Genomic DNA, 24,213 nt, shown 5'->3' with positions numbered 1-24,213 from the left:
ACAAATATATGTGACCCCCCCAGGAAAGTTTAAGTTTTTCTTGAAGTGTTGCAGCATCCTGGCTAACTTTATTTTCACGCCAAGCTAGTAATGTGTGTGTGTGGCCCTAAGTGTGTTTGTGGCCCCTCAATATTCCCTTGTTCATGTGCACACAAGGCAGGACACACAGACCCACTCCTCTGCTGAGTTCTCACCCCTTTCCTACTCATCAAGTGACTGCTCTGAAGGGAGGAACAATCCTGAACCCTGGGTTATGTCATCAAGTACCAGGGATTACAACAGCTGACAGACACTTACAGGTTCCGGATTGCATTGTGATGCGTTTTAATTGCCATAAGCTGCTTTGGAGGCCAATCTTGGTTGAATCACAGGGCACAATAAAGGCATGAATAACTGGCCAAATGATCACAGTGTTAATTTCAACAAGGCCAGCACCGTCAGCACATTAGCTGGTTTCAAATGTGTGGGGGTAGCAAAATTAGGGCGACAAAATCCTATGGAGTTCACAAGGACAAAGTGCTTGGCATGAAAGGAGGGAGTATCAAGACCAACACAACTGCAGGAAAAGTAGCGAGGAAGGTATTTGAGGCTAAGAGAAGGAGGGAGATGCTGGTGTGGCTTTTTGTTAGGCAGAACGCTAACCAGATCATTTGTAAGAAATCCACATCTCTGTTAAAAACACATGCAAATTCTCAGGACGACTAGCAATGGCTCATGAATAGGGCCACTTCAATCATCCGCTGTCCATGGTGCTGAATGGAAGAGAACAATTGAAGGGTGGTTTTTTGTTTGTTTGTTTTTTAAAGAAGAAGACAGGATGGAGATGTGGTTGAGGCACTGGTTCCCATGGTGTATCCATTTATTTCCATTTCTCTTTTGTCATCTTGGGTCAAACAGATTTTGCAAGTGCTGCAAAACCCTGCAAACCCAGCAAATGTAGACAACAGCAGTGGGCAATCCTTAGGAACTATGTCTGTCATATTAGCTTAAACTTTCTGAAAGGAGAACCAACAGCCCAATAACGACTGTTGCCTTCAGGTCTGTGCAAATTTAATTTCTGTCACCACAGCGTGAAATCTAACGTAAGGTTACAAAAGTGGTGCTTTTGAGAATCTCAGCAGCCAGCAGGTAAAAAGGGAAGATCAATGCAATGACTGAAATGCCTCTGTCACATGTGCAGATCAGCTCTTGATACAGCATGCCATGAAGGGTGAGCAGGTGCCAACTAAGGATGTTTCTAAAATTTACCTCTGTCAAATTTCTTCTTGGATTTTGGAGTTTCAAGTACACCAGTCTCCTTACTGAAATTGAATTTTGTTCGATTTTCATTTCAAAGCACACAGGCATGCAGTTTGTTGCACGGAATCAGAGAGCTGGAAAAGACCTCAAAGTCTGTCTATTTAACCCCTTGACAAGATCTGTCACTACAGCACCCTACCTAAGTGGCCGTTCAGCCTCAAACATAAGGAGAGTTCACTACCTTCTGACATGGTCTATTCCACTACCCATCAACTCATATATCAGGAACTTATTCCTACTTAATGTTTAGTGAAAATCCATTTTCTTGTAATTTCAGTTCCTTCAATTAATGTGTCTGTTGGTTTGTGTGTGTGCTACCTTTCTGGTGTATATGTGGACAAATTCTGTCAACAGTGACTAGTGATCACAACTTTTAGATGCTATCTCTAGGATCAGAGCCAGAATGCCTCTGAATAATGATTGCCGAGGATCAACAGCAAGAGAGTGCTATTGCCTTCATCTCTCCCTAATGGGCCAACATCTGATTGGCCACTGGGAAGCAGGATTCTGCACTAGATAAGCCTTTGGTCTGATGCAGCAAGGCTCTTATGTTCAGCAGGGCTACAGTGGAGCAATTGCTTTGCATGCAGAAGGTCCCTGGGAGGATGAGGCTGATCAGGCTAGCAACTTTATTGTTGTTGTTGTATTGGATTTTTTAACCCTCCTTTCACCCAGCATGGGCTTCAAGAATAAGGAAATGCTATATGAGCACAAATGTCTGCTTGTGTCACTGTCATCTCTGCTCCTGGGACAGAAATGGTGAGACCAATCAGAGAGCACTGGGTGTCTCCAATGTGCTGCCTCTCTAAGTGAGGCACCCTCCTGCATGGTGTTATTGAGGATATGTGTGACCCCCTATCCAATTTGCTGGCTCTGAGAATTATAGAACTGTAGAGTTGGAAGGGAGCATGAAGTTGATCTAGTTGAGCCCCCTGTAATGCAAGGATCATTTGCCCAAGTGCCAGGAGCAGCACTGAGGTTTTTGGTGCAGATCTCATCCAGTTTTGGAAAGTGTTGGGGTAGGGATGATGTAGATTCCAAAAACAACAACAACAACTTCCAATGCCTTTACAGTATGTATGTATGTATGTATGTATGTATGTATGTATGTATGTATTATATTTAAATTCCACCTTTCTTCCGAAACATTGAACCCAGACAGGCATACACCTGGTCTCTTATCCAAACCCACACCTACTTAGCTTCAGCAAGGGGGTAGCCCATATGGCTTCAAACCACATTCTGGGGCCCCTCATCTTGCCCATATATTTTGCCTGCTTTCCTCCCATGAACCTGCATTGACATATCATGAGGTCTCTTACTGCCTCACATCGTGCTAGGGACTGCAAAGAGAGCAAGCTAAAGAGGAACACTCTACCATCAGAACAGTGCAAATAGTCACAATTTATTCTGAAAACTGACTTTGATTTGCTTCACACAGGTCTTAATAGTCACTTATTTGCTAAAGAAACAGTGCTACTCCACTCGAGTGTTTGCTCAGTCAGGGATTTTTTTAAAAAATCAATGGATATTCTCCATATTCTTCATGAATTTTTAAGGCAATTATTTTTCATTCTCACCCCAGAAAAGGCAGAGTAATTAGTGAGGAGCCATCAGAGAACAAAAAGGGATTTGCAAAACTCTTTTGATCGAATGCTTCAGGTACAGGCATCTGAACTATGAATCCTGCCATCCTCTTCCAAGGTGCAGGAATACACAGAATCCAAGTCCAGCCCGTTAAGATTGAGACAAGGCCCAATTTCCTTCCCAAATGAGAAAGTAATTAAAGGTGTCAACAGAAGGGGGAAATTGTACGAAAGAGCTTTCTTTGGCAAGCCAGAATGACTGCTTTCACACATATTATCTGTCACTGGCTGTGATAAAGGAGCTTTTACAGGTTTCCGCAAGATTGTTAAAGGGGCAGAGAAGCAGTGGATGGAGAAAGTGGATAAAGAAAGGTTTTTCTTCCTCTCTCATTACACTATGACTTGTGGGCATCAAGTGAAGCTGAATTTTGCAGGATTCAGGACATACAAAAGAAAGTACTTCCTCACACAGCACATAACTGAACTGTGGAATCTTCTCTGCACTATCAGAAGCATCATTTCTCTGACTGCCAGTTACGGGGAGTCACAATTAGGGAAAGCGCTGTTGCACTCAGGTTATACATTCAGGCTCCCCATAGTTGACCACCATAAAAACAGGATGCTATACTAGATGGCCACCTCATGAGAAGAGAAGACTCCCTGGAAAAGACCCTGATGTTGGGAAAGATTGAGGGCACAAGGAGAAGGGGACGACAAATCAAAGCCACACCCAACAGGGGCAGCAAGTTGCTCAGCTGGACCACACTCAATAGCTGTTTAACAAGGAACTGTTTGGCTCCTTGGGTAGACTGATCTCTGTCGTGATAAAAGCTGCAGTCCCCTTTCTGGCCACGGGCAGAGGTGGCATTGCTGAGATAAATCAGCATCAGGAATGGCCTCACTTGCAGGATGGCTTGGAGCCAGCATGACTAATAATACCCCCTTTGGAAAGGAGGTGGTAGACAATTTTTTGCAAGTCATAGCAACAAGCTTGGGTGTGTGAGGACTTTCAGAAAATAGAAGCTGGGTGATTGTTTTACAACAGGGCTAAAAAGACTCCTGAAAGGTGAAGCGAGATGAGACAATGAATTGCCTGCCTCTGAATTATAACAACTATCAGCCACACAATAGGGGGAGGGGGACGAATTTCGATTGGCACCACAATGCAGGGGGCACATGTGGTTGCAAGTGTGGGCAAACAGGAGTGTAAGGGAGGGGAGGGGGTGGACAATTTCATCAGAAAAAGGGTGCTGGGGAAATGGTTAAACCTTCTTCCCTTTCCACCATTTCCCCAAGAAGCATCCATTAAAGCTAAACTACATAAACAATTTCCATATCCATAAGCAGAGTATTGCTATAGGCCGCCACCACCCCAATCCTTGCCAAGCCGTGCACACCATTCCATGGGTCTTGGCCCAGGGTCTGTGCTCCTTTGCAAAACTGAAGATGCAGCAGAGGCAGCTGTAGCTTTAAGAAATATGATTTATTGACACATTTACAGCTAAATATAGATGGAAGGAATCCAGCTCTTACAGCCCCCTAAGAGGGCGTTGTTCACCACAGCAGTGCAGCACCGGAGTGCAAGGCATCTCTCCCAGCCTGCCTTCAGCCAGCCTGCCCAAGATGGATCTCTCTTTGTTCTCCCTCCTCCTTCTTCCCAGCACACCTTGCTAAAGGCTCTCTTTTCCTGTCACCTCACACCCAGTTATCCTGGCAACCTTCCAAATCCCCAGTCTCCGTTCACACATCAGGGCAGGGAGGAAGGACAGTTCTCTTGCATTGCCAATGGCTCTCAGTGGCCCTATATTGTTTCTCAGTGGCCCTAGCTTGGCCAGGTCATTCTGCATATTTTGTATTTCCTCTGCAGCTTGTATAGTCCCTCCATCTCCCAAATAATCAAAATCCTACCAGCTATTAATTTCTAGGATTTGGGGGGGGGGGTGTCCCACCACCCAACCTATAACAATATTAATATAAATGAAATCAGAGAGCACAAACAAGCAGAATAATGTAAAATCCCAGCCAACGTAAAACACACTATTAATACAACCATTTGCTAAACCTCCAATCTACCCAACCATTACAATCATTCACTAGCTCCCCCCTTTTCTATCTGCCAACCACACACACAGCAATGTAACAACCCACATAGAAAGGATCATAGCCAAGTGTTAAAATGATAAAAACAAAAGTTTTGAAGGGGCAGGAGATCTAGGGACCCCTTTGCAAAGGACCCTCTGGCTACCCTCTAGCATTGCCCCATCTCTGGATCCATCTCTTGCAGACAAAACGGATTTGTGCCCCACCTTATTTTCTCCTCCACGAGAAAGGAGGCCACCACTCTCCTTGTGCTGTGAGCGCAAAGAGAGATCAGAACTGCCCCCTTCACCCTGGCTCTCACTAATTGGCTCTCACAGATGTGTCTAGCTTACTTAAAGAGCCCAAAACAACAGCAGCCATCACCACCAGAAAACCCCCAATTATTTAAGACATCAGGAGACTATGCCCATTTGACAGGTTTGCAAAACAGGTCATTAGGACAGCTTCCCCCGGTTTCTAGAGCCACGCAAATGACCATTACCTGCCCAAGACATAGTCATAAACATTTCAGCTGAGCTGCTAATGAGATGTGGAGCTGGTTTCGTTCTGTCCCTGTTTGCTATTGCTGCTCTCTGCTCCCTCTGTGTACATGCAAAGCGACTTTTTTCCTCTTTTTTTGCCAAAAATTAGCAAGGCACAAATCCGACATATTCATTGCAAGGTTAAACTCTCAACTGAAAGGTGTTTTGTTGATGTTAGGGATGGGGGCAGAAATTCACGGGGCTTGCATTTTCAGGGGAACTTAACTTCTTCTGCACTTCTGAAACCAATCCACAAACTGAAATGAAGTGATTCTTCGAAATGAACACACCACTGGGTGAAGTTCTCTCGCCACCGTGCCTAGGATGTGCTCCTGGAGGTCAGGCCCTGACTGACTCCAGCTACAAAAGCTGGGACTGCAAAAGAGACCAGAGACCATCTTGGCTGTGAGTTCTGGAGGACCAGCTCCCTGGCTTGCAGGGCTTTTCCACCTGGCCTGGGAGGGCAGGGTCCTGATAGACTCCAGCTACAAAAGATGAGGTTGCTGAACAGACTCTTGGGCTGGGGTGCTGTTGCTGCTGTTGGGGTTTTTTATATCGTTATTTTAGATCTTGTGACTTATGTCTGAGTCCTGCATTGCAGGGGTTGGACTAGACAACCCTTGGGTCCTTTCCAACTCTATGATTCTATGCAGAAATTGTTCCATTTCGCTGCATATTTTTAAAATGTTTTATTTATTGTTTATGACAATTTTTATGTTGTAGCCATGTATTTTTTTAAAAATGTTGTAAGCTGCCTGGAGCGTGGTTTGTAAGGCAGCATACAAATAAAGTTATGCATGTATGTATGTATGTATGTATGTATGTACACAGACCACATACTAGATCTGGGCTAGCCAATGGGATGCCCTCCAGATGGTGGTGAGTACAAGTCCCATAAGCCCCGGCCAGCACGGCCAAAGGTTCAGCATGATAGGAATTGTAGTCACCAACATCTGGAGGAAATCACATTTGCTAGCCCTGTACCTACATTTGCAAGGTCTGAGAAATAAAAGACAAATCCATCAGAAATGTAACCAAAGAACCCAACGGAGCCCCCTTGCATTTGTGTGTTTGTGTGCCCCCCTTCTCCTCCGCTTTCCCCTTAAATATACATTAAGCAAATCCATTTTCCAAATCAGTGGCAGATTTATAAAGCCACCTAGATTAAGATACAGAGAAAGGCGTCTTTAATCAGATATTCCCAGCGTGGTAGCTGGAAATGTAGCTGTTTTACACACACACACACACACACACACACACACACACACACTATACATCAGAGAGTGCCAGTTTGTGTGCAAACAGTTGGGCTGAGAACAAGCCAAAGGTTCAAGAGGTTGATACACACTTAGGACTGATTTAACAGGGAGGGGCAAGATCTCAACCAGGGCCGTCTTACCCATAGGCTCTAGGGGTGCGGGGCATCTCAGGGGCGCCAGGCTGAGAGTCCAGGGCCCAAGAGTTTAGTCCAGGGAAGTGCCTGCCCATCAGCTGGAGCACCACAGTGGGCTCTTCTGCTGTGGGAGGCTCTGCACTCTGAGTTTGGGGGCGACAAAGCCAGCAAGATGCTGAGGCAGCTGGCTGGTTCCACCCTCCTGCGTGCCCGGGACTGGGTAACCGGGGTGTGTGTGTGTGCCGGGCAGATCTTTGCACCCCGGCACCGCATATACTTGACAGCCCTGATCTCAATGGCACAGCACCTGATTTGCATGCAAAATGTCTCAGGCTGAGTCCCAAAGGATCACAGGGAAAGACCCTTCTCTGTCTTAGTCCTTGGAGAGCTGCCTGCTGTCAGTCACAGTAGACAACCCGGGGCTAGACAAATCAACAGTTTGACCCGGTATAAAGCAGCTCTATCTGTTCCCATGGTTACCACCACAACCAAACTGCTTCAGCTTGGCTGGCACCAAGCATAACATTCAAAAATTTCCTGTCCATTGCCTTTCAGTCAAATTTATTGTATTTGGGTCCCACCTTTGCTCGAAGAAGCTCAGGTGACCTATCATGGAGTTCTCTGAGACACCAAATTACCTGAGGTTTAAAGCAGCAGCAACAGCTGCTGTTGTTTTTATTTCCCTGCCCTACACTCTAAGGTCCCAAGATCACTCGCAGCCATTTAAAACACAAAATTAGAAACAGTTTAAAACAACTAAATATCACAAAAATAGGATGAGTCCTAAAAATATGCATCTCAGGTGTCAAAGGCCAAAAACTGTATAATGGAGATGCCAGGCACATCCCTGTGGTCAGGGAGTTCCATAACTGAGGGGCTGCCACAGAGGAGGCCCTTTCCTGGGCTGCCACCCCCCTGACTTTCTGAGGGTGGCAGAACTACCAAGAGGGCCCCTTCTGTTGATCTCAACACCCAAGAGCAGGCATAGGCAAACTTGGCCTTCCAGATGTTTTGGGACTACAACTCCCATCATCCCTGACCACTGGTCCTGTTAGCTAGGGATGATGGGAGTTGTAGTCCCAAAACATCTGGAGGGCTGAGTTTGCCTATGCCTGCTCAAGAGGATCTGTAGGGAAGGAGGCACTCCTTCACACTGAAGTCAACATGGTGCTCTACTGATGTTAAGAGCAGAAGAAGAGCCTTGTTGGTGGATGAACACTCTCATTGTTCTTATGTTTTATTGTGTGTTATGGATTTTAACTGGGAAGCTATTCTTTATTTTAATATTTAAAAGTATAATAATAATAATAATAATAATAATAATAATAATAATAATAATAGATTATTATTAATAATAAGTTGCTTTTGGACCTTTTGTAAAATAACATCAAACAAATATAAGCAGCATCAATAACGATCTGAGCTCCCTTAAACCATTGGACAATCGGGTCTACAGAAATATAGAATCTCAGAACTGCAAAGTTGGAAGGGACCCTGAATGTTGACTGGTCTAATCCCCTGCAATGCAGGAATCTCAACAAGATCATACATGACAGATGGCCATCTAACCTCTGCTTATAAGCTCCAATGTGGAAGACCCTTCCACTGTCAGACAGCTCTTACTGTCAGAAAGTTTTTCCTGATACTAAGTCAGAATTTCCTTTATTGTAAATATAATGGGCTTCTGCTGCCCCAATGCTAAACGCTTTTACTGAGGAACAAGTGCTATTTTTGAAGCAGGGGATAAAAGGGAGCGGGGGAGGAGAGATATTTATGACAGCTAATGGAAGAGTGATGGACAGTTGGATAGTGGAAGGGAATGATGGGCTGAGTGACAGGGAGTGAGTGGGAAAGAGTGACTGCTGGAGATGGTGGATCAGAGAGGGAGATAACTTGTTGGGGTGAGCAACAGTGGAGAACCTTAGGCCCAGGAGCTAAATGGGGCCCCCCAGAACTCTTCCCAGGCAACACCCCAACCAAACACACTTACTGGCCCTGCTTTGTACCCCCTTGAGTGTTTTTGAATGGTTGGAATCTGTCCTTACACACATTTATTAGTAGCCTGAATGGAGGACAGAGAGAGGTGCACATGAGAATGCAGTGCCGTAGCGTGGATTGGCAGTGCCCGGGGCAAGGCAAGGCAGGGAATGTGCACCCAACCTCCTTGCAAGCGTTGCATGGGAAGCAACAGGCAGACTTTGCTGTGCCCCTGCGACAGCCGCTCCTCAAAGGAGGTCACCTGCCAGTCATTGCATTCGGTCCACAAATGATACATAATTGATTACACACACACACACACACAAATTGAATTGTGTTCTGCATTGAAACGAATGGGGAGAAATAAGGTAATAACAATAAAACTTAAGTAATTTCCATAACTAAAATTATGCAAAACAAAAAATTCCTTCCAGTAGCACCTTAAAGACCAACTAAGTTAGTTCTAGGTATGAGCTTTCGTGTGCATGCACACTTCTTCAGATACACTGAAACAGAAGTCACCAGACCTTTCTATATAGTGAGAAGGTGGGGAGGGGTATTACTCAGAAGGGTGGTGGGAATGGGTGAGTAATACCCCTCCCCACCTTCTCACTATATAGAAGGGTCTGGTGACTTCTGTTTCAGTGTATCTGAAGAAGTGTGCATGCACACGAAAGCTCATACCTAGAACTAACTTAGTTGGTCTTTAAGGTTGTACTGGAATGAATTTTTTGTTTTGACTATGGCAGACCAACACGGCTACCTATCTGTAACTAAAATTATGCAAGTTATGCAATTTTGCCACAGAGGACATTTGATCAATACAGGGTGGAATGGAAAATGATGCCTTCTTAAACCCTAGGGAAAGAAGCAGTTGTTTTGTGCTAGAAACGTGTGTGGATTCATTTGCAATGCCATAACATAAAGCCCTACCTTAATCACGTCTTCATCAGAGGACCTGCACTCCACAGATTCTAGAAGGTCAGTGACGGTTCCATCATCCTCCACTGAGACCACCTTGACAGGGACAGCAACAGTCTTCCCGGTGAGAATGGCCGTGTTCAAGATCTCTGCTTCCTAAAAGACAAGGCACACCATTTTCAGCTGGCTGGAGGAAGGCTCACAACAGTTCCAAATTATTATGCACAGATTCATTTCAGACATTAGTAATTTAGGTCCATTAATTTTGATGTCTCTACTCTGAATAGGAGTAATATTGAATAACAGCCGGAATAATTTTTCTCAGAAAAAAAAACCCTCTGGGAAATTTCATCTGTAAGGGCACCACCTAAAATGAATGTCTGACTATGTTATCATAAGGACTAGAATCCTTTTCTTTGCCTTACAAGGCGACTATGCATTCTGATTAGTGCTAGAGACAGTCAGAATCTATCCATGCATTTGTACTTCCAAAGGGAGAATAGCCCAGCTTTCTTTCGGTGCAACCTGCCCAATAATTTCTTTTGTATTTAGCAATACAGTGGTAAAGGTAAAAGGTAAAGGGACCCCTGACCATTAGGTCCAGTCGTGACGGACTCTGGAGTTGCAGCGCTCATCTCGCTTTATTGGCTGAGGGAGCCGGCGTACAGCTTCCAGGTTATGTGGCCAGCAGGACTAAGCTGCTTCTGACGAAACAGAGCAGCACACGGAAATGCCATTTACCTTCCCACCAGAGCAGTACCTATTTATCTACTTGCACTTTGACGTGCTTTCAAACTGCTAGGTTGGTAGGAGCAGGGACCAAGCAATGGGAGCTCACCCCGTCGTGGGGATTTGAACCGCTGACCTTCTGATCGGCAAGTCCTAGGCTCTGTGGTTTAACACACAGCGCCACCCACGTCCCACAATTACAGTGGTACCTCGGGTTAAGTACTTAATTCGTTCCGGAGGTCCGTACTTAACCTGAAACTGTTCTTAACCTGAACCACCACTTTAGCTAATGAGGCCTCCTGCTGCCGCCACACCACCAGAGCCCGATTTCTATTCTTATCCTGAAGCAAAGTTCTTAACCTGAAGCACTATTTCTAGGTTATCAGAGTGTGTAACCTGAAGTGTATGTAACCTGAAGCGTATGTAACCCGAGGTACCACTGTATCCACTCTAATTTAGGCTAAACACATTTAACTGAGAATAAGTCCTATTAAACACAGTGGGTTTTTATTCGAGCATGTACAGAGTGACCATCCTAATGCCAGCGGACAGTGACAAAAGACCACAGTTGGAGGCAGCGTGCTTCTGAATACCAGTTGGCAGAAACTGCAGGAGGGTAGAATGTTGTTGAGCTCAAGTTCTGTTTGTGGGTATCTGGTTGGCCAGTTTGGGAACTGAGAGTGCAGGACTAGATGGGCCATTGTCCAATCCATCACGCTCTTTCTATGTTCTTTTCTTCTTAGAGTCCTCTCTCTCTAATGAACCAAGCTGGTCACCAGCATTATTCTTAAGACATTCAAAACAATGGCTGAACTGTACTTGACACATTCAGCACCCCTTAGCTCAGCCTATTTGGATAGCCTCTGAATCACACAATGGAAGCTAAATGATCCTTTCTGTATTGCACCCTAGTGTAACCCCAAAGTAGTTTCATTGTCTCCACTGAAGTTACTACTGATTTGCACCCTGGGTTAAAAAGAGAGAGATGTATTTCTTATTCAGAATTCCAAGGCATTTAAAATCAAGGCCCACATGCAGAACAAGCAAATCTTGATTTCATACGGTTCCTATGATTGAAGGTTTGCAACCCATTTGCCCCTGGAGTGGCAATTTCTCATGTAAATAGTTTGCACTGCAGGGTTTGAAACATGATATGATTTTACTTGTGGAAGAGAACCTAAGGGCTTGAGAATTAAGTCAGTCAGAAGTTGACTTTTCCTACTTTCTCATCTGGTGGGGGGGAATAAGACCAGTCTCTTTAATCTAATATGAGACAGATAAAAAACGGGGAGGAGATCTTTGAACATCTTAAAAGAACAGAGTTCCTTTGTCCTAGTTCAAAAGAAAGAGGATACAGACTCCGAGGCTTCAGACAGGTATGAACCAATGGATGCATTCTCCAACCTTGTTTCTCTCAAGGATCCTGAGCCCCACTGAGTTCAGTGCAACTGACCTCTAACTAAATGTGCAAAGTTCAGCTGCATTATGAAAGCCCCGTCCACACTGCACGGTGGTGATCCTGAGCTGGCATTGCTACTTCTGCTCCCACCCTGCCTTAACACCCCGATTTGTAAAATGAGGATAACAGTAACTTTACAAAAGGATTATAAAACTCATGGATATTAGGGATTTTGAACCCTCTAAAAGTGCTCTGTGGATTCTATGTTTTCGTTTTCGTTTATTTATTTTTATACAGGCAGAACGTTTAGACAAACCAACTTATATAAAATGATCAAAACATTCCAAAGGTCACATCCGTCCATCCATCCATGGGTGAATCTTGTGTCCTGTTTATACATCTTGGAAAAAATATATCTAAAAATGTCAAGCATATACCGTATTTTTCACTCTATAAGACGCACCAGACCACAAGACGCACCTAGTTTTTGAAGGAGGAAAACAAGAAAAAAAATATTCTGAATCTCAGAAGCCAGAACAGCAAGAGGGATCGCTGCGCAGTGAAAGCAGCAATCCCTCTTGCTGTTCTGGCTTTTGGGATAGCTGCGCAGCCTGCATTCGCTCCATAAGACACATACACATTTCCCCTTACTTTTTAGGAGGGAAAAAGTGAGTCTTATAGAGCAAAAAATACGGTAGGTTCCTGGAAGCTGCAGCTCCCAGGAAGCAATATGGCATATGGAATTATCTACGTGCATATGCCAACAATATGAACACGGTGGGTGGGTAGGGCTGACTCTCAAGCTTAATGAGAAAGTTCATAATTATTGAGTCAGTTCAGAACTGAGCTCAGGGAATATTGCTGATCACCGATAAAAAAACACAAGCACTCCGTAAACAGCTGTGCGTTGATGATTTTAAAGAACAAGGGTGGGAGACATGAGGCTGAGGGCACACCCCTCACTGACACTTAGAATTTTTGCCTGGCTGGAATGTCTCCTTGAACTTTTTCTTTCTTGGATGCAGAGAGCTGTGTGTTGAAATTAGCTTACCCTCCAACATGCGCGAAGGGACGCGGGTGGCACTGTGGGTTAAACCACAGAGCCTAGGACTTGCCGCTCAGAAGGTCGGCGGTTCGAATCCCCGTGACGGGGTGAGCTCCCGTTGCTCGGTCCCTGCTCCTGCCAACCTAGCAATTCGAAAGCACGTCAAAGTGCAAATAGATAAATAGGTACCACCCCGGCAGGAAGGTAAACGGTGTTTCATGTTTCTGTGTGCTGCTCTGGTTCGCCAGAAGTGGCTTAGTCATGCTGGCCACATGACCTGGAAGCTGTACGCTGGCTCCCTCGGACAGTAAAGCAAGATGAGCGCCACAACCCCAGAGTTGGTCACGACTGGACCTAATGGTCAGGGGTCCCTTTACCTTTTTACCAATATGCGCAGGTCAAAAACCAGGATGTGTGTTTTCCGTGATGCATTCCCGGGTGAGTCACATGACCTGTATGTGATCACAGCAACAAAAAAGGGATTTTTCCCAGGGCGAGATCACAGCGTGAGACTGTGTGAGATCTCAGTGCTCCAAATGCCTGTCGTGCTCTCGTGTGACAAAACAGGCTGCTCCAGTTTTCCCGGGACAGTTGAGGGGTAGGAACTAGCATACGGTGTGAAGATAAAATTTACATTCATTGCTCCAACCACTTTTGCCCCTGGCCCAAAGGGGTGATCTGAAAATATTTGTGGCCCTCAGAAGGTTTCCCGGAATGGAATGTGGCCCTTAGGCTGAAAGAGGTTCCCCACCTCTGTTTCAAAACATAAAGACAGTTCCAAACTGAGGGAATTATCAGCTGTCGTGCCTGCCAATGGAAAACAGAGGCTTTAGGTAAGCAACTGTGTATTAATGATGTTATAAACCATTAAGCCCCTTCTATTATAGCGTGTGATTGAAGGATTCCTTCCTTCCCCAATCAAGCAGGCCTTTCTCATTCCACAGCAAATACTTGGACCAGATTAAGCAGTGGGTGGGATCTTTGGAAATGCTTCTTTCTTCATTCCTTTAAAGGCATAGGGGGACGTAGAGGATCCCCTGGGGAACGAAATACTTGTTTAGCCCAGACAGAGATTTCCCAGCACATTAAAGAAGATGAAATCTAAACAGTCCCTCCCAAAGGGAAGAGGGAATGCTAAGATGATATCTGACTCTTTTGAAGAAATATTGTACCCCTCATCCATAACTAACAGAGGATTAAGGGACATGATGATCCAGAGGGATGAATAGCCCTGGCGAGGCTGCCTAGAAAAAGTGGATTTTCCCCATCAAATTTGTTTTGAAATAAAAAGGAGATGCCAATCATTTTCATATAGCCAATACAAGACGATTGATTTTGGCACACAGAATTTTATACCTCACACATACTCATTAAAGTAAGGGAGGGGTGGTGATTATTTGTACAGAATGAGGAGAAATTACAGAGTGAAGATATTTACATTACACCAGGAGTGGGGAACCTTTGGTCCTTCGGAAGTTGCTGAGCTACAACTCTCATTAGGCCCGGAAAGCAGGGGTTGATGGGAGGTGTAGTTCAGCAATATCTGCATTGTGTCTCCATGGTGTCCCTCTTAGGGCCAAAACAGATGTAGCAAACCCATGACAGGGCCTCCCAATGCTGTCATTTTTTGAAACCTAAAGGAAGCTTGAAATAATCTGAATGTGATCAGAGCAGCATTCAGCTCGGGTGAAACCAAACACCCCCTGGATGACCTGAAAAGAGGACAAGACAAATTTAGTTACAGATAGGTAGCCGTGTTGGTCTGCCATGGTCAAAACAAAATAAAAAAATTCCTTCCAGTAGCACCTTAAAGACCAACTGAGTTAGTTCTAGGTATGAGCTTTCGTGTGCATGCACACTTCTTCAGATACACTGAAACAGAAGTCACCGGACCTTTCTATAGTGAGAAGGTGGGGAGGGGTATTACTCAGAAGGGTGGTGGGAATGGGTGATTGGCAGATAGCTGCGATGAGCCTGTTGACGACTCTTAACGACTGCAATAGGTCTAACAGGAAAAAGCAAGGGGTGAGAAGGTGAAAAATGGCTTTGTCATGTATAATGAGATAAGAATCCAATGTCTTTGTTCAAACCAGGTCTCTCCATAGTTTTAAGTTTGGTGATAAGTTGCAATTCAGCAGCTTCTCTTTCCAGTCTATTTCTGAAATTCCTTTGTAATAGAACAGCTACTTTGAGATCTTGTATAGATCTCAATTTACAGAGGGTAAGACTATGCATGATTGCTATGTTCTGCTTACATAGTTGGAAGCAGTAAGCCTGTGAACACTAGTTGTTGGGAATCACAGTTGGGGAAAGCACTGTTTCACTCAGGTCCTGATTTCACGCTTCCTATAGGTCAGGCATAGCCAAACTCCGGCCCTCCAGATGTTTGGGACTACAATTCCCATCATCCCTATCCAAAAAGGACAAGTGGTCAGGGATGATGGGAGTTGTAGTCCCAAACATCTGGAGGGCTGGAGTTTGCTTATGCCTGGCCTAAGCCTACTGGCAACAAAGCAAAAGTTTGTCCAAAATGACCTTGGGACCAATGGAGCTACAGTGTGCGAAAAACACATTTCTAGGAAAGGCGTACAATATTTTCTATGCTAGCAATACTGTGCTTAATTTGCACAGCCTCTATAACAGTCCTGTCCCCCGCCAGATAAGAATAAGCAGGAAGCCTGTAGGACCTCGTGGAATTGCAAACTGCTTACATATATTTTAAGTGAGTTTTTAATATTTGTTCTCCAGGCAATTAATATGTGGGGAGCCTGTGGATAAACACATTAGCATTAAGTATAAACTGCTGCGGTGCTTTCCTTAATACAACACAGAATTAAAGAGCCATTAAAACATCATCAGAATGTTCCAACACATTAGCGAGACAGCAGATTGCAGTACACAATACAGATGTATTAGTTTAAGTTCCGAGGACAGTCTTGGCAATGAACTCCCATTGGCTAGGAGGGCGATCTTTGACTGAGCGGCTAGCAAACAGAGTAGGCTGAAGAAAGAAGAAAATAGCCTTTCCTTTATGAAAGTCTTGGGGGTAGTTTAAGTGGTAAGAACTGGTCTTTGCCTGCCCAAAGCTGAATCTCTAAGGGCACAGAGGAACATAGAAAGCTTCTTTATAAGGAGTCAGAACAATCAAATACAGTGTTGTCAACCAGGAATGGGGAAGCTGTGGACTTTTTGTGGCTCTGCCACCGATCCACAGCTGTTCCCCATAGCTAGGAGTAAGGCCCATTGCGCACAGTGCAGTATCATATCAAATTAAAGAGTCAGGGCTTTCCCCAAAGAATCCTGGAAACTGTAGTTTGCTAAGGGTGCTCAGAGCATAGCTGTCAACGTTTCCCTTTTTTAAAGGGAAATTCCCTTATTCCAAGTAGGATTCCTCGGAAGAAAAGGGAAAAGTTGACAGCTATGGCTCAGAGCAGTTGTTGTTGTTGTTTAGTCGTTTAGTCGTGTCCGACTCTTCATGACCCCCTGGACCAGAGCACGCCAGGCACTCCTGTCTTCCACTGCCTCCCGCAGATTGGTCAAACTCATGCTGGTAGCTTCAAGAACACTGTCCAACCATCTCGTCCTCTGTCGTCCCCTTCTCCTTGTGCCCTCCATCTTTCCCAACATCAGGGTCTTTTCCAGGGAGTCTTCTCTTCTCATGAGGTGGCCAAAGTATTGGAGCCTCAGCTTCACAATCTGTCCTTCCAGTGAGCACTCAGGGCTGATTTCCTTAAGAATGGATACATTTGATTTTCTTGCAGTCCATGGGACTCTCAAGAGTCTCCTCCAGCACCATAATTCAAAAGCATCAATTCTTCGGCGATCAGCTTTCTTTATGGTCCAGCTCTCACTTCCATACATCACTACTGGGAAAACCATGGCTTTAACTATACGGACTTTTATCGACAAGGTGATGTCTCTTCAGAGCGGTTAGGAGGATCCTATTCCCCTCACAGAGCTGGAATTCCCAGAGCGGTTGAACAATCAAACCCTCTTCCCAGGGATATCTGGGAATTGTAGCTCTGGGGTGGGGAATGGGTTTCCTCATAACTCTCAGTACTTTTAACATGTTATAGTTTCCAGGATTCTATGAGTGTTTTAAGTGGGATGATAATGGAGTGCAGATTGGGCCTTACTTCTGAGTAGGAATGGGTGGATCTGACAACTTTGAATCCACCCAGTTGCTTATTTTTCCAATCTGAAGTTCTGTTTTCCACATTTCCACACAGGTTTGTCATTTTTTAAATAAACAAAAGAATCATAATGAAGATTAATCTGCACTGAGTGCAAATTCTGGCTAATATACACCCCCCACAAAAGCATTACCCTCTAATAAAATGCATTGTGTATGTTGTTTCCCATACAAAAAAGCATCTTATTAGAGGGAAATGTTTTGAAAGCATTTGACACTTTCCCCCATTATATGCATTTTTGTACACACTACTTGGTTGGAGAACTGCACAGCAAAAATCGGAGAAGTGGGAATTTTGAAGGATGGCAAAGATCCATTTTTATCCTCTGATTCTCCTTCCTAATAGAAACTGGTTAGCTGCCAACTTTTGTTCTTGTGAAGTGCATCTAGCTCTTCCTTACATGCTTTCTTCCATTTTTCAGCTTCCATCTTGGCTAGTAACATAATTTCGGGGATTTCATTACAGTGGTGCCCTGCAAGACGAACGCCTCGCAAGACGGAAAACCCGCTAGACGAAAGGGTTTTCCGTTTTGGAGGCGCTTCGCAAAATGAATTTCCCTATGGGCTTGCTTCGCAAGGCGAAAATGTCTTGCGAGTTCCTGCAGGTTCCCCCCCCCTTTTCCTAAGCCGTTAAGCCGCTTATCAGCTGATCCACTGATAAGCCGCTTAACAGCTGATCGCTAAAAGCCGCTAAACTGCTAATAGCGCTAATCCGCTAAGCTGTCAATGGGCTTGCTTCGCAAGACGAAAAAACCACTATACGAAGAGCCTCACGGAACGGATTAATTTCATCTTGCGAGGCACCACTGTATCTCTTGTGAGGTAGGACACTTGTGGTACATCTCTGTGCGGTTTGACTGTTCTCGCTTTGCATATTGTTCTGGGGAAATGCAGATTAGGTAAAGGTAAAGGGACCCCTGACCATTAGGTCCATTCGTGGCCAACTCTGGGGTTGAGCACTCATCGTGCTCTATAGGCCAAGGGAGCTGGCGTTTGTCTGCAGACAGTTTTTCTGGGTCATGTGGCCAGCATGACTAAACTGCTTCTGGTGAACCAGAGCAGTGCACGGAAACGCCATTTACCTTCCTGCCAGAGCGGTACCTATTTATCTACTTGCACTTTGATGTGCTTTCAAACTGCTAGGTTGGCAGGAGCAGGGACCGATCAACGGGAGCTCACCCCGTCCTTCTGATCGGCAAGCCCTAGGCTCTGTGGTTTAACCCACAGTGCCACCCGCGTCCTGCAGATTAGGTAGGTTCACTTTTAAAGGTGAACTGAATCAGAATTCTCACCCACTCCTACTTCTGAGTCAAACATGCTTTATCTAGGAAACTAGTCAAATTGCAGGCATCCTTCTGGACCGTCTAGAGGGGCTGGGAGCTGGGGGCACTGTTATACAGTGGTTTCGCTCCTTCCTCCTGGGCCGTGTTCAGAAAGTGGTGGTGGGGGATGAGTGTTCAGACCCCTGGGCCCTCACTTGTGGGGTGCCTCAGGGTTCCGTCCTCTCCCCCATGCTTTTTAACATCTATATGAAGCCGCTGGGAGAGATCATCAGGGGGTTTGGACTGGGTGTCCATCAATATGCAGATGATACCCAGCTCTACCTCTCTTTCAAATCAGAACCAGTGAAGGCGGTGAAGGTCCTGTGTGAGTGCCTGGAGGCGGTTGGAGGATGGATGGCGGCTAATGGATTGAGGTTGAATCCTGACAAGACAGAAGTACTGTTTTTGGGGGACAGGGGGCGGGCTGGTGTGGAGGACTCCCTGGTCCTGAATGGGGTAACTGTGCCCCTGAAGGACCAGGTGCGCAGCCTGGGAGTCATTTTGGACTCACAGCTGTCCATGGAGGCGCAGGTCAATTCTGTATCCAGGGCAGCTGTCTACCAACTCCACCTGGTACGCAGGCTGAGACCCTACCTGCCCGCGGACTGTCTCGCCAGAGTGGTGCATGCTCTAGTTATCTCCCGCTTGGACTACTGCAATGCGCTCTACGTGGGGCTACCTTTGAAGGTGACTCGGAAACTACAACTAATCCAGAATGCGGCAGCTAGACTGGTGACTGGGGGCAGCCGCCGAGACCACATAACACCGGTCTTGAAAGACCTACATTGGCTCCCAGTACGTTTCTGAGCACAATTCAAAGTGCTGGTGTTGACCTTTAAAGCCCTAAACGGCCTCGGCCCAGTATACCTGAAGAAGCGTCTCCACCCCCATCGTTCTGCCCGGACGCTGAGGTCCAGCGCCGAGGGCCTTCTGGCGGTTCCCTCATTACGAGAAGCAAAGCTACAGGGAACCAGGCAGAGGGCCTTCTCGGTAGTGGCACCCGCCTTGTGGAACGCCCTCCCATCAGATGTCAAAGCGATAAATAACTACCTGACATTCAGAAGACATCTTAAGGCAGCCCTGTTCAGGGAAGTTTTTAATCTGTGATATTTTAGTGTATTTCTGGTTTTTATGGAAGCCGCCCAGAGTGGCTGGGGAAACCCAGCCAGATGGGCGGGGTACAAATAATAAATTATTATTATTATTATTATCCCTTATTGACTAACTGACTGATTGATTGATTGATTGATTGATTGATTGATTGATTCAAATCTGTAGCAGGGAAGGACGGGGAAAGAGGAATGATCACAGAAAGAAGGAATGACCAGGAAAGAGAGTTTGGAGTCATAGTGGATAGCGTAATGAAAGCATTGATCCAGTGCATAGCAGCTGTGAAAAAATGTGAATTCCATTTCAGGGATCATTAGGAAAAGGATCAAAAATAAAACTGCCAAATCATAATCCCTTTGTGCAATTTTGTGGTGCAGCCATACTTTAATTATTGCACACAGTTCTGGCCAGGAGTGTGCACAGGTCCCAAGATTCACCTTCTCTCTGTTATGTGTACATTAAAAAAAATAAAAATTCTGAACTGTTTTTAAGTTGCTCTGTGTTCTCTCCATTTCAACAGGCCCTCAGAGCTTCTCTGCATGTAACCAAGCTCTGTGTTCTCCATTCACTGCAGTGGAGTATCAAAAAATGGCTAAAACTCCCCCACACTTTGCAGGCACAGGAACCCCCTGCCAAGTGGATTAAGCAAATAATGATCCTCTCCTTTGGGTTATTGTAGGGGTTTTTTGTAGGAAAAATCAGTAGGAAAAAATAAGGAGATGAGCAATCTGTAAGAAACCTGGGAAACTTCAGACAAATTGTTCCAGGGCCTTTTATGTTAGATGATTTTCCTGTGTTATAAAAACGGGAAAAGTCACTTAAAATAAATAAATCATCATCATCATCATTTTTTCAATACAAACAACAACTGCACAAGACACATACAACAAAAACCATAATAACACTACTAACACAATTTGACAATTCAGATTGGAATACTGATATACCTATGACTACACCTTTTTAACAATATTTCCCCACTTCTCCTCCTCCTACTTCCCACCACTGTACGCCTTATCGCTTAAATATTCCAAAGCTCTTCATATTTATCCATTCTTAATTTGTGTCGACATGCAATTTGTTTGTATGTAGCTACTCTGTCCATATTATCAATCCATGTGCTCAAGGGAATCTTTTTGTGGCTCTTCCAATTCACACTCACACCCTGCTCTCACAGACAAAACTCAAAGAACAATTCCCACATGAATAGCAACTATTTATTGCAACATCCCTCCCCTAAATCACTGAAGTAACTGGAGTGCACTGATAAAATCACAGCGAGCTATTTACTCACCATGATTAAAAAGTAGCCTGTTTGTCAGAACTAAAGATCCAACCACCACCAACCTCCCCTCTTAAATTCTGGAAATTTTCCAGTCAACTTAGTTTTTTGGGTCTCAGAAAATAGAATGAATGAATGAATGAATGAAAGGGCTGGGCATTGAACTTTAGGAAAACCAAAGTAACAGCTGCTTGAGACACTGGAGACTCCCTGACCTGCCTCAACATGCCTTGTTAATGAAGTGACTTGGGAATGTGAATCTGCCCTGAACCACCCGATTCACCTCTGTTAACGCAGGGTATGCCCAGAGCTGAGGCATGTCTCCAGTTCTGGTCACTGGACCTCAAAAATTATATTATAGAACTGGAAAAGTGAGAGAAAAGGGCAACAAAAACGACCCGGGGTCTATATGAAGCATTCACAGCTTTTTAGTTTAGGGGGGACCAGAAACCAGGGGATACAAAATTGTGTGTGGCATGGATAAAGTGGACAAGACATCTCTCTGCTTCTTACTGCTTGGATCTGAGATCCTCCAACAAAGCTGAGGAGGCAGCAAAGCTCCAGAATAGCAACGGCTGGAAATTGCAGGATCCCGCCTGCGGGTTGTTAGAATTCTTGCTCCATGATTGCAGTCATGGGATTTTTGTCTATCACATGATGGTTTATGTTTTGACTCCACAGAGTGGGAAGTGACGGAGACAGGATGTTTGTGTTACTGTGTTCTGTGAAGTGGGACTATTGTCCTTTGTTCTTTCCTCTTTGTTGTCTCATGCTAGAGAGAGGGGGAGCCATGTTGCAGTGCTCTGTGTGTGTTTATATGTAAATAAAGTAGATTAGCCAAAATGCTGAGTTGCTGAGGTCTGTTACAAAAGCTGCAAAGATTCTGTGCATCCCTAAGTGTGCTGGTGTCGGTGGGCATCAGTCTCTGTGATGTTTGGGCAGAAGAAAGTTTTTGAAGCTCCCGAACAAACGTCCACGAGGGAGGGAACATGCCAGTCAGTCATGTGTCTCTGCCAGGGTCCTACTTGAGTGTAGGCTGAACTCCTGACACGGGTTTCCCACAGGGATCTGGTTGGCCACTCTGGGAACAGCGTGCTGGACTATGTGGGCCACTGGCCTGATCCAGCAGGGCTCTTCTTATGTTTTGGGTGGTGGGAGATACAAGACAGACTAGAGGAGGTACAAATGACATGCAGATGAGCAATGCATCTGACTGCTACAAGATGTAGCGATGGCTGCCAGCTTGGAGCAACTTGCAGACTAGACAATTCATGAAGGGTACGGCTGTCAATGGCTATAAGTCATGAGGGCTGATCAGAGGCAGTGTCAATGGAGACTGGTGGCCATTAGGACTGTAGAGCAGAAGAAAGGAGGAACCAACAATATGTGGATCAGAGTCAGCTAATTCTGGGTTAGTCCTCATCCTCCTCCCTCCCATATTTAGCAAAGGCAACACTGAGGATGTATAGGTGTAGGGGATAGTTTTCCTGATCACGATGCTCCATTTTCCAATGTACCTTTCACACAAAGGTGCCTGGTTGTGTTGAGGAATTGTGGCTTTTTGACCAATACACGTTATGCTAAATTTCATCCATACTCTTAGACGTGGTTGTTGGACAACAGCACAACACCTCCCACCCTTCCAACACAGGTGTGCTTCTTTCTCCCATGACTCACCCATGGAAATGGCAGGAAACAACTCTATGCTGGCCTGCTACCCCAAATTTCATCACCTTACCCCTGCAATTTTCTGGGTTAATGTGGCTGCAGATGGATTTTTTTTCCAGGAAGCAATTAACACGGGAATAAGCACAGGACATCTGCTAGATTACCAAAAGTGGCTGTCTGGAGTGCATGCAGGAGCCAGGCCCTGTGACTGGTAGGGCCTCGCAGGACTGGGGCCTTCCTGAGTTTGGCCTGGAAGGGCAAGGCGCAGCCGCACAGGTGATGCTTGACAGAAGACTCATAGCACCTGGTGGCAAGGGCCAGGAGGACCGGGAGTACAGTGGTGCAGTGGCGTAGCGTGGGGGGTGCAGGGGGGGCCGGCCGCACCGGGCGCAACATCTGGGGTTAGGGCAAATCCACGGGTTAGGGGGCGCAAATCCACGGGTTAGGGGGCGCAAATTACTTGCCTTGCCCCGGGTGCTGACAACCCACGCTACGCCACTGCAGTGGTGCCCCGCAAGACGAATGCCTCGCAAGACGGAAAACTCGCTAGACGAAAGAGTTTTCCGTTTTGGAGGCGCTTCGCAAAACGAATTTCCTATGGGCGTGCTTCGCAAGACGAAAATGTCTTGCGAGTTCCTGCGGGTTTTTTTCCCTTCCCCCCCTTTTCTAAGCCGCTAAGCCGCTAAAAGCTGCTAAAAGTCGCTAAACCACTAATAGCGCTAAGCCGTCAATGGGCTTGCTTCGCAAGACGAAAAAACCGCTAGACGAAGAGACTCGCGGAACGGATTCTTTTCGTCTTGCGAGGCACCACTGTATATAAGACCAGCATTTCCCTCTGGCTCTTTGCCACAGCAACATGCTACCTACCTAGCTGTGCTTTGGCTTCCTGATTCCTGGTATCCTGACTCTTGGACTCTTGGCTTCTTGACCCCTGGACTGCTGACCCTGGGCTGCCGTTTCCTGCTACCCTAGTCCCAACATACCAAGCCAGGACTCCAACTGCCTGTAACCCGGACCATGACAGTGGCTTTTAGATGTGAAAGCTCAAAAAATGTGGAAATCAACAGTTAAGGAAATGGAACAAACTGCTGTGTAAATGCAGCCTAAGACAATGGGAGAGGAGGTGGCTGACAGATAGTGCCACCCCCTGGAGCAAAGCAGGTGACAATTGGCTTGGGGAAAAGGGAAGGAAGGCTATTCCCCTCATGTTCTGCTGTTTCATGTCCCCATGTGGCTTGCGCCTGGGGAAGAACAGCCTTTGCTGGGGTAGACTGCCCTTTGGTCAGCTCCAGCTGGGCTCTACTTCTACTGTATTATGTTGAGAGGCTCACTGCCTATGCTGGGACCAGAGCAAATGCCTCAGTTTACCCCCTTGTAGAATATCGCAACTGTCAATTTGCACCGCACCTAAAGCAACGTCTTCTCTCTCTCTCTCCCTCCTGCCTTGGGCTGGGAGCCATCTCCACTGCGTCAAGGTTCACGCCTCTGCCATGCATAACTAATTTCAAATCTTATTTAGCATCAAGTCTCAGAATTAAGAAGCTAAGTGACAGCTGTTTAATTAACTCCTTAAGCTGATTAGACAGCATTACCGCAATCCCCCCAAGGAAGAGTTTATATCTGTCAAGAGAGCCGAAGGGCCGTGTTAATGCTTCTGTTTAAATTTAGT

The 24,213-nt window shown here is 45.6% G+C and overlaps 1 protein-coding gene across 1 annotated transcript in view; it reads right to left on the bottom strand.

Annotated features, from left to right (window-relative positions):
- The window catches only part of LOC309330533 (transmembrane protein 132D-like), a 457,965-nt gene that overhangs the window by 39,072 nt on the left and 394,680 nt on the right, over nucleotides 1-24,213 (bottom strand). Inside the window, exon 5 of the mRNA XM_081842227.1 lies at nucleotides 9,810-9,953. Coding sequence (XP_081698353.1) covers nucleotides 9,810-9,953 — 144 coding nt within the window. The remainder of the gene's footprint in view (nucleotides 1-9,809; nucleotides 9,954-24,213) is intronic.

The sequence above is a fragment of the Podarcis erhardii genome (assembly GCF_964252035.2).
Source record: "Podarcis erhardii genome assembly, chromosome: 15".
Classification (NCBI taxonomy): domain Eukaryota; kingdom Metazoa; phylum Chordata; class Lepidosauria; order Squamata; family Lacertidae; genus Podarcis; species Podarcis erhardii.
The sequence above is the reverse complement of the archived record's forward strand: the minus strand, read 5'-3'. Positions and strand labels throughout refer to the sequence as shown.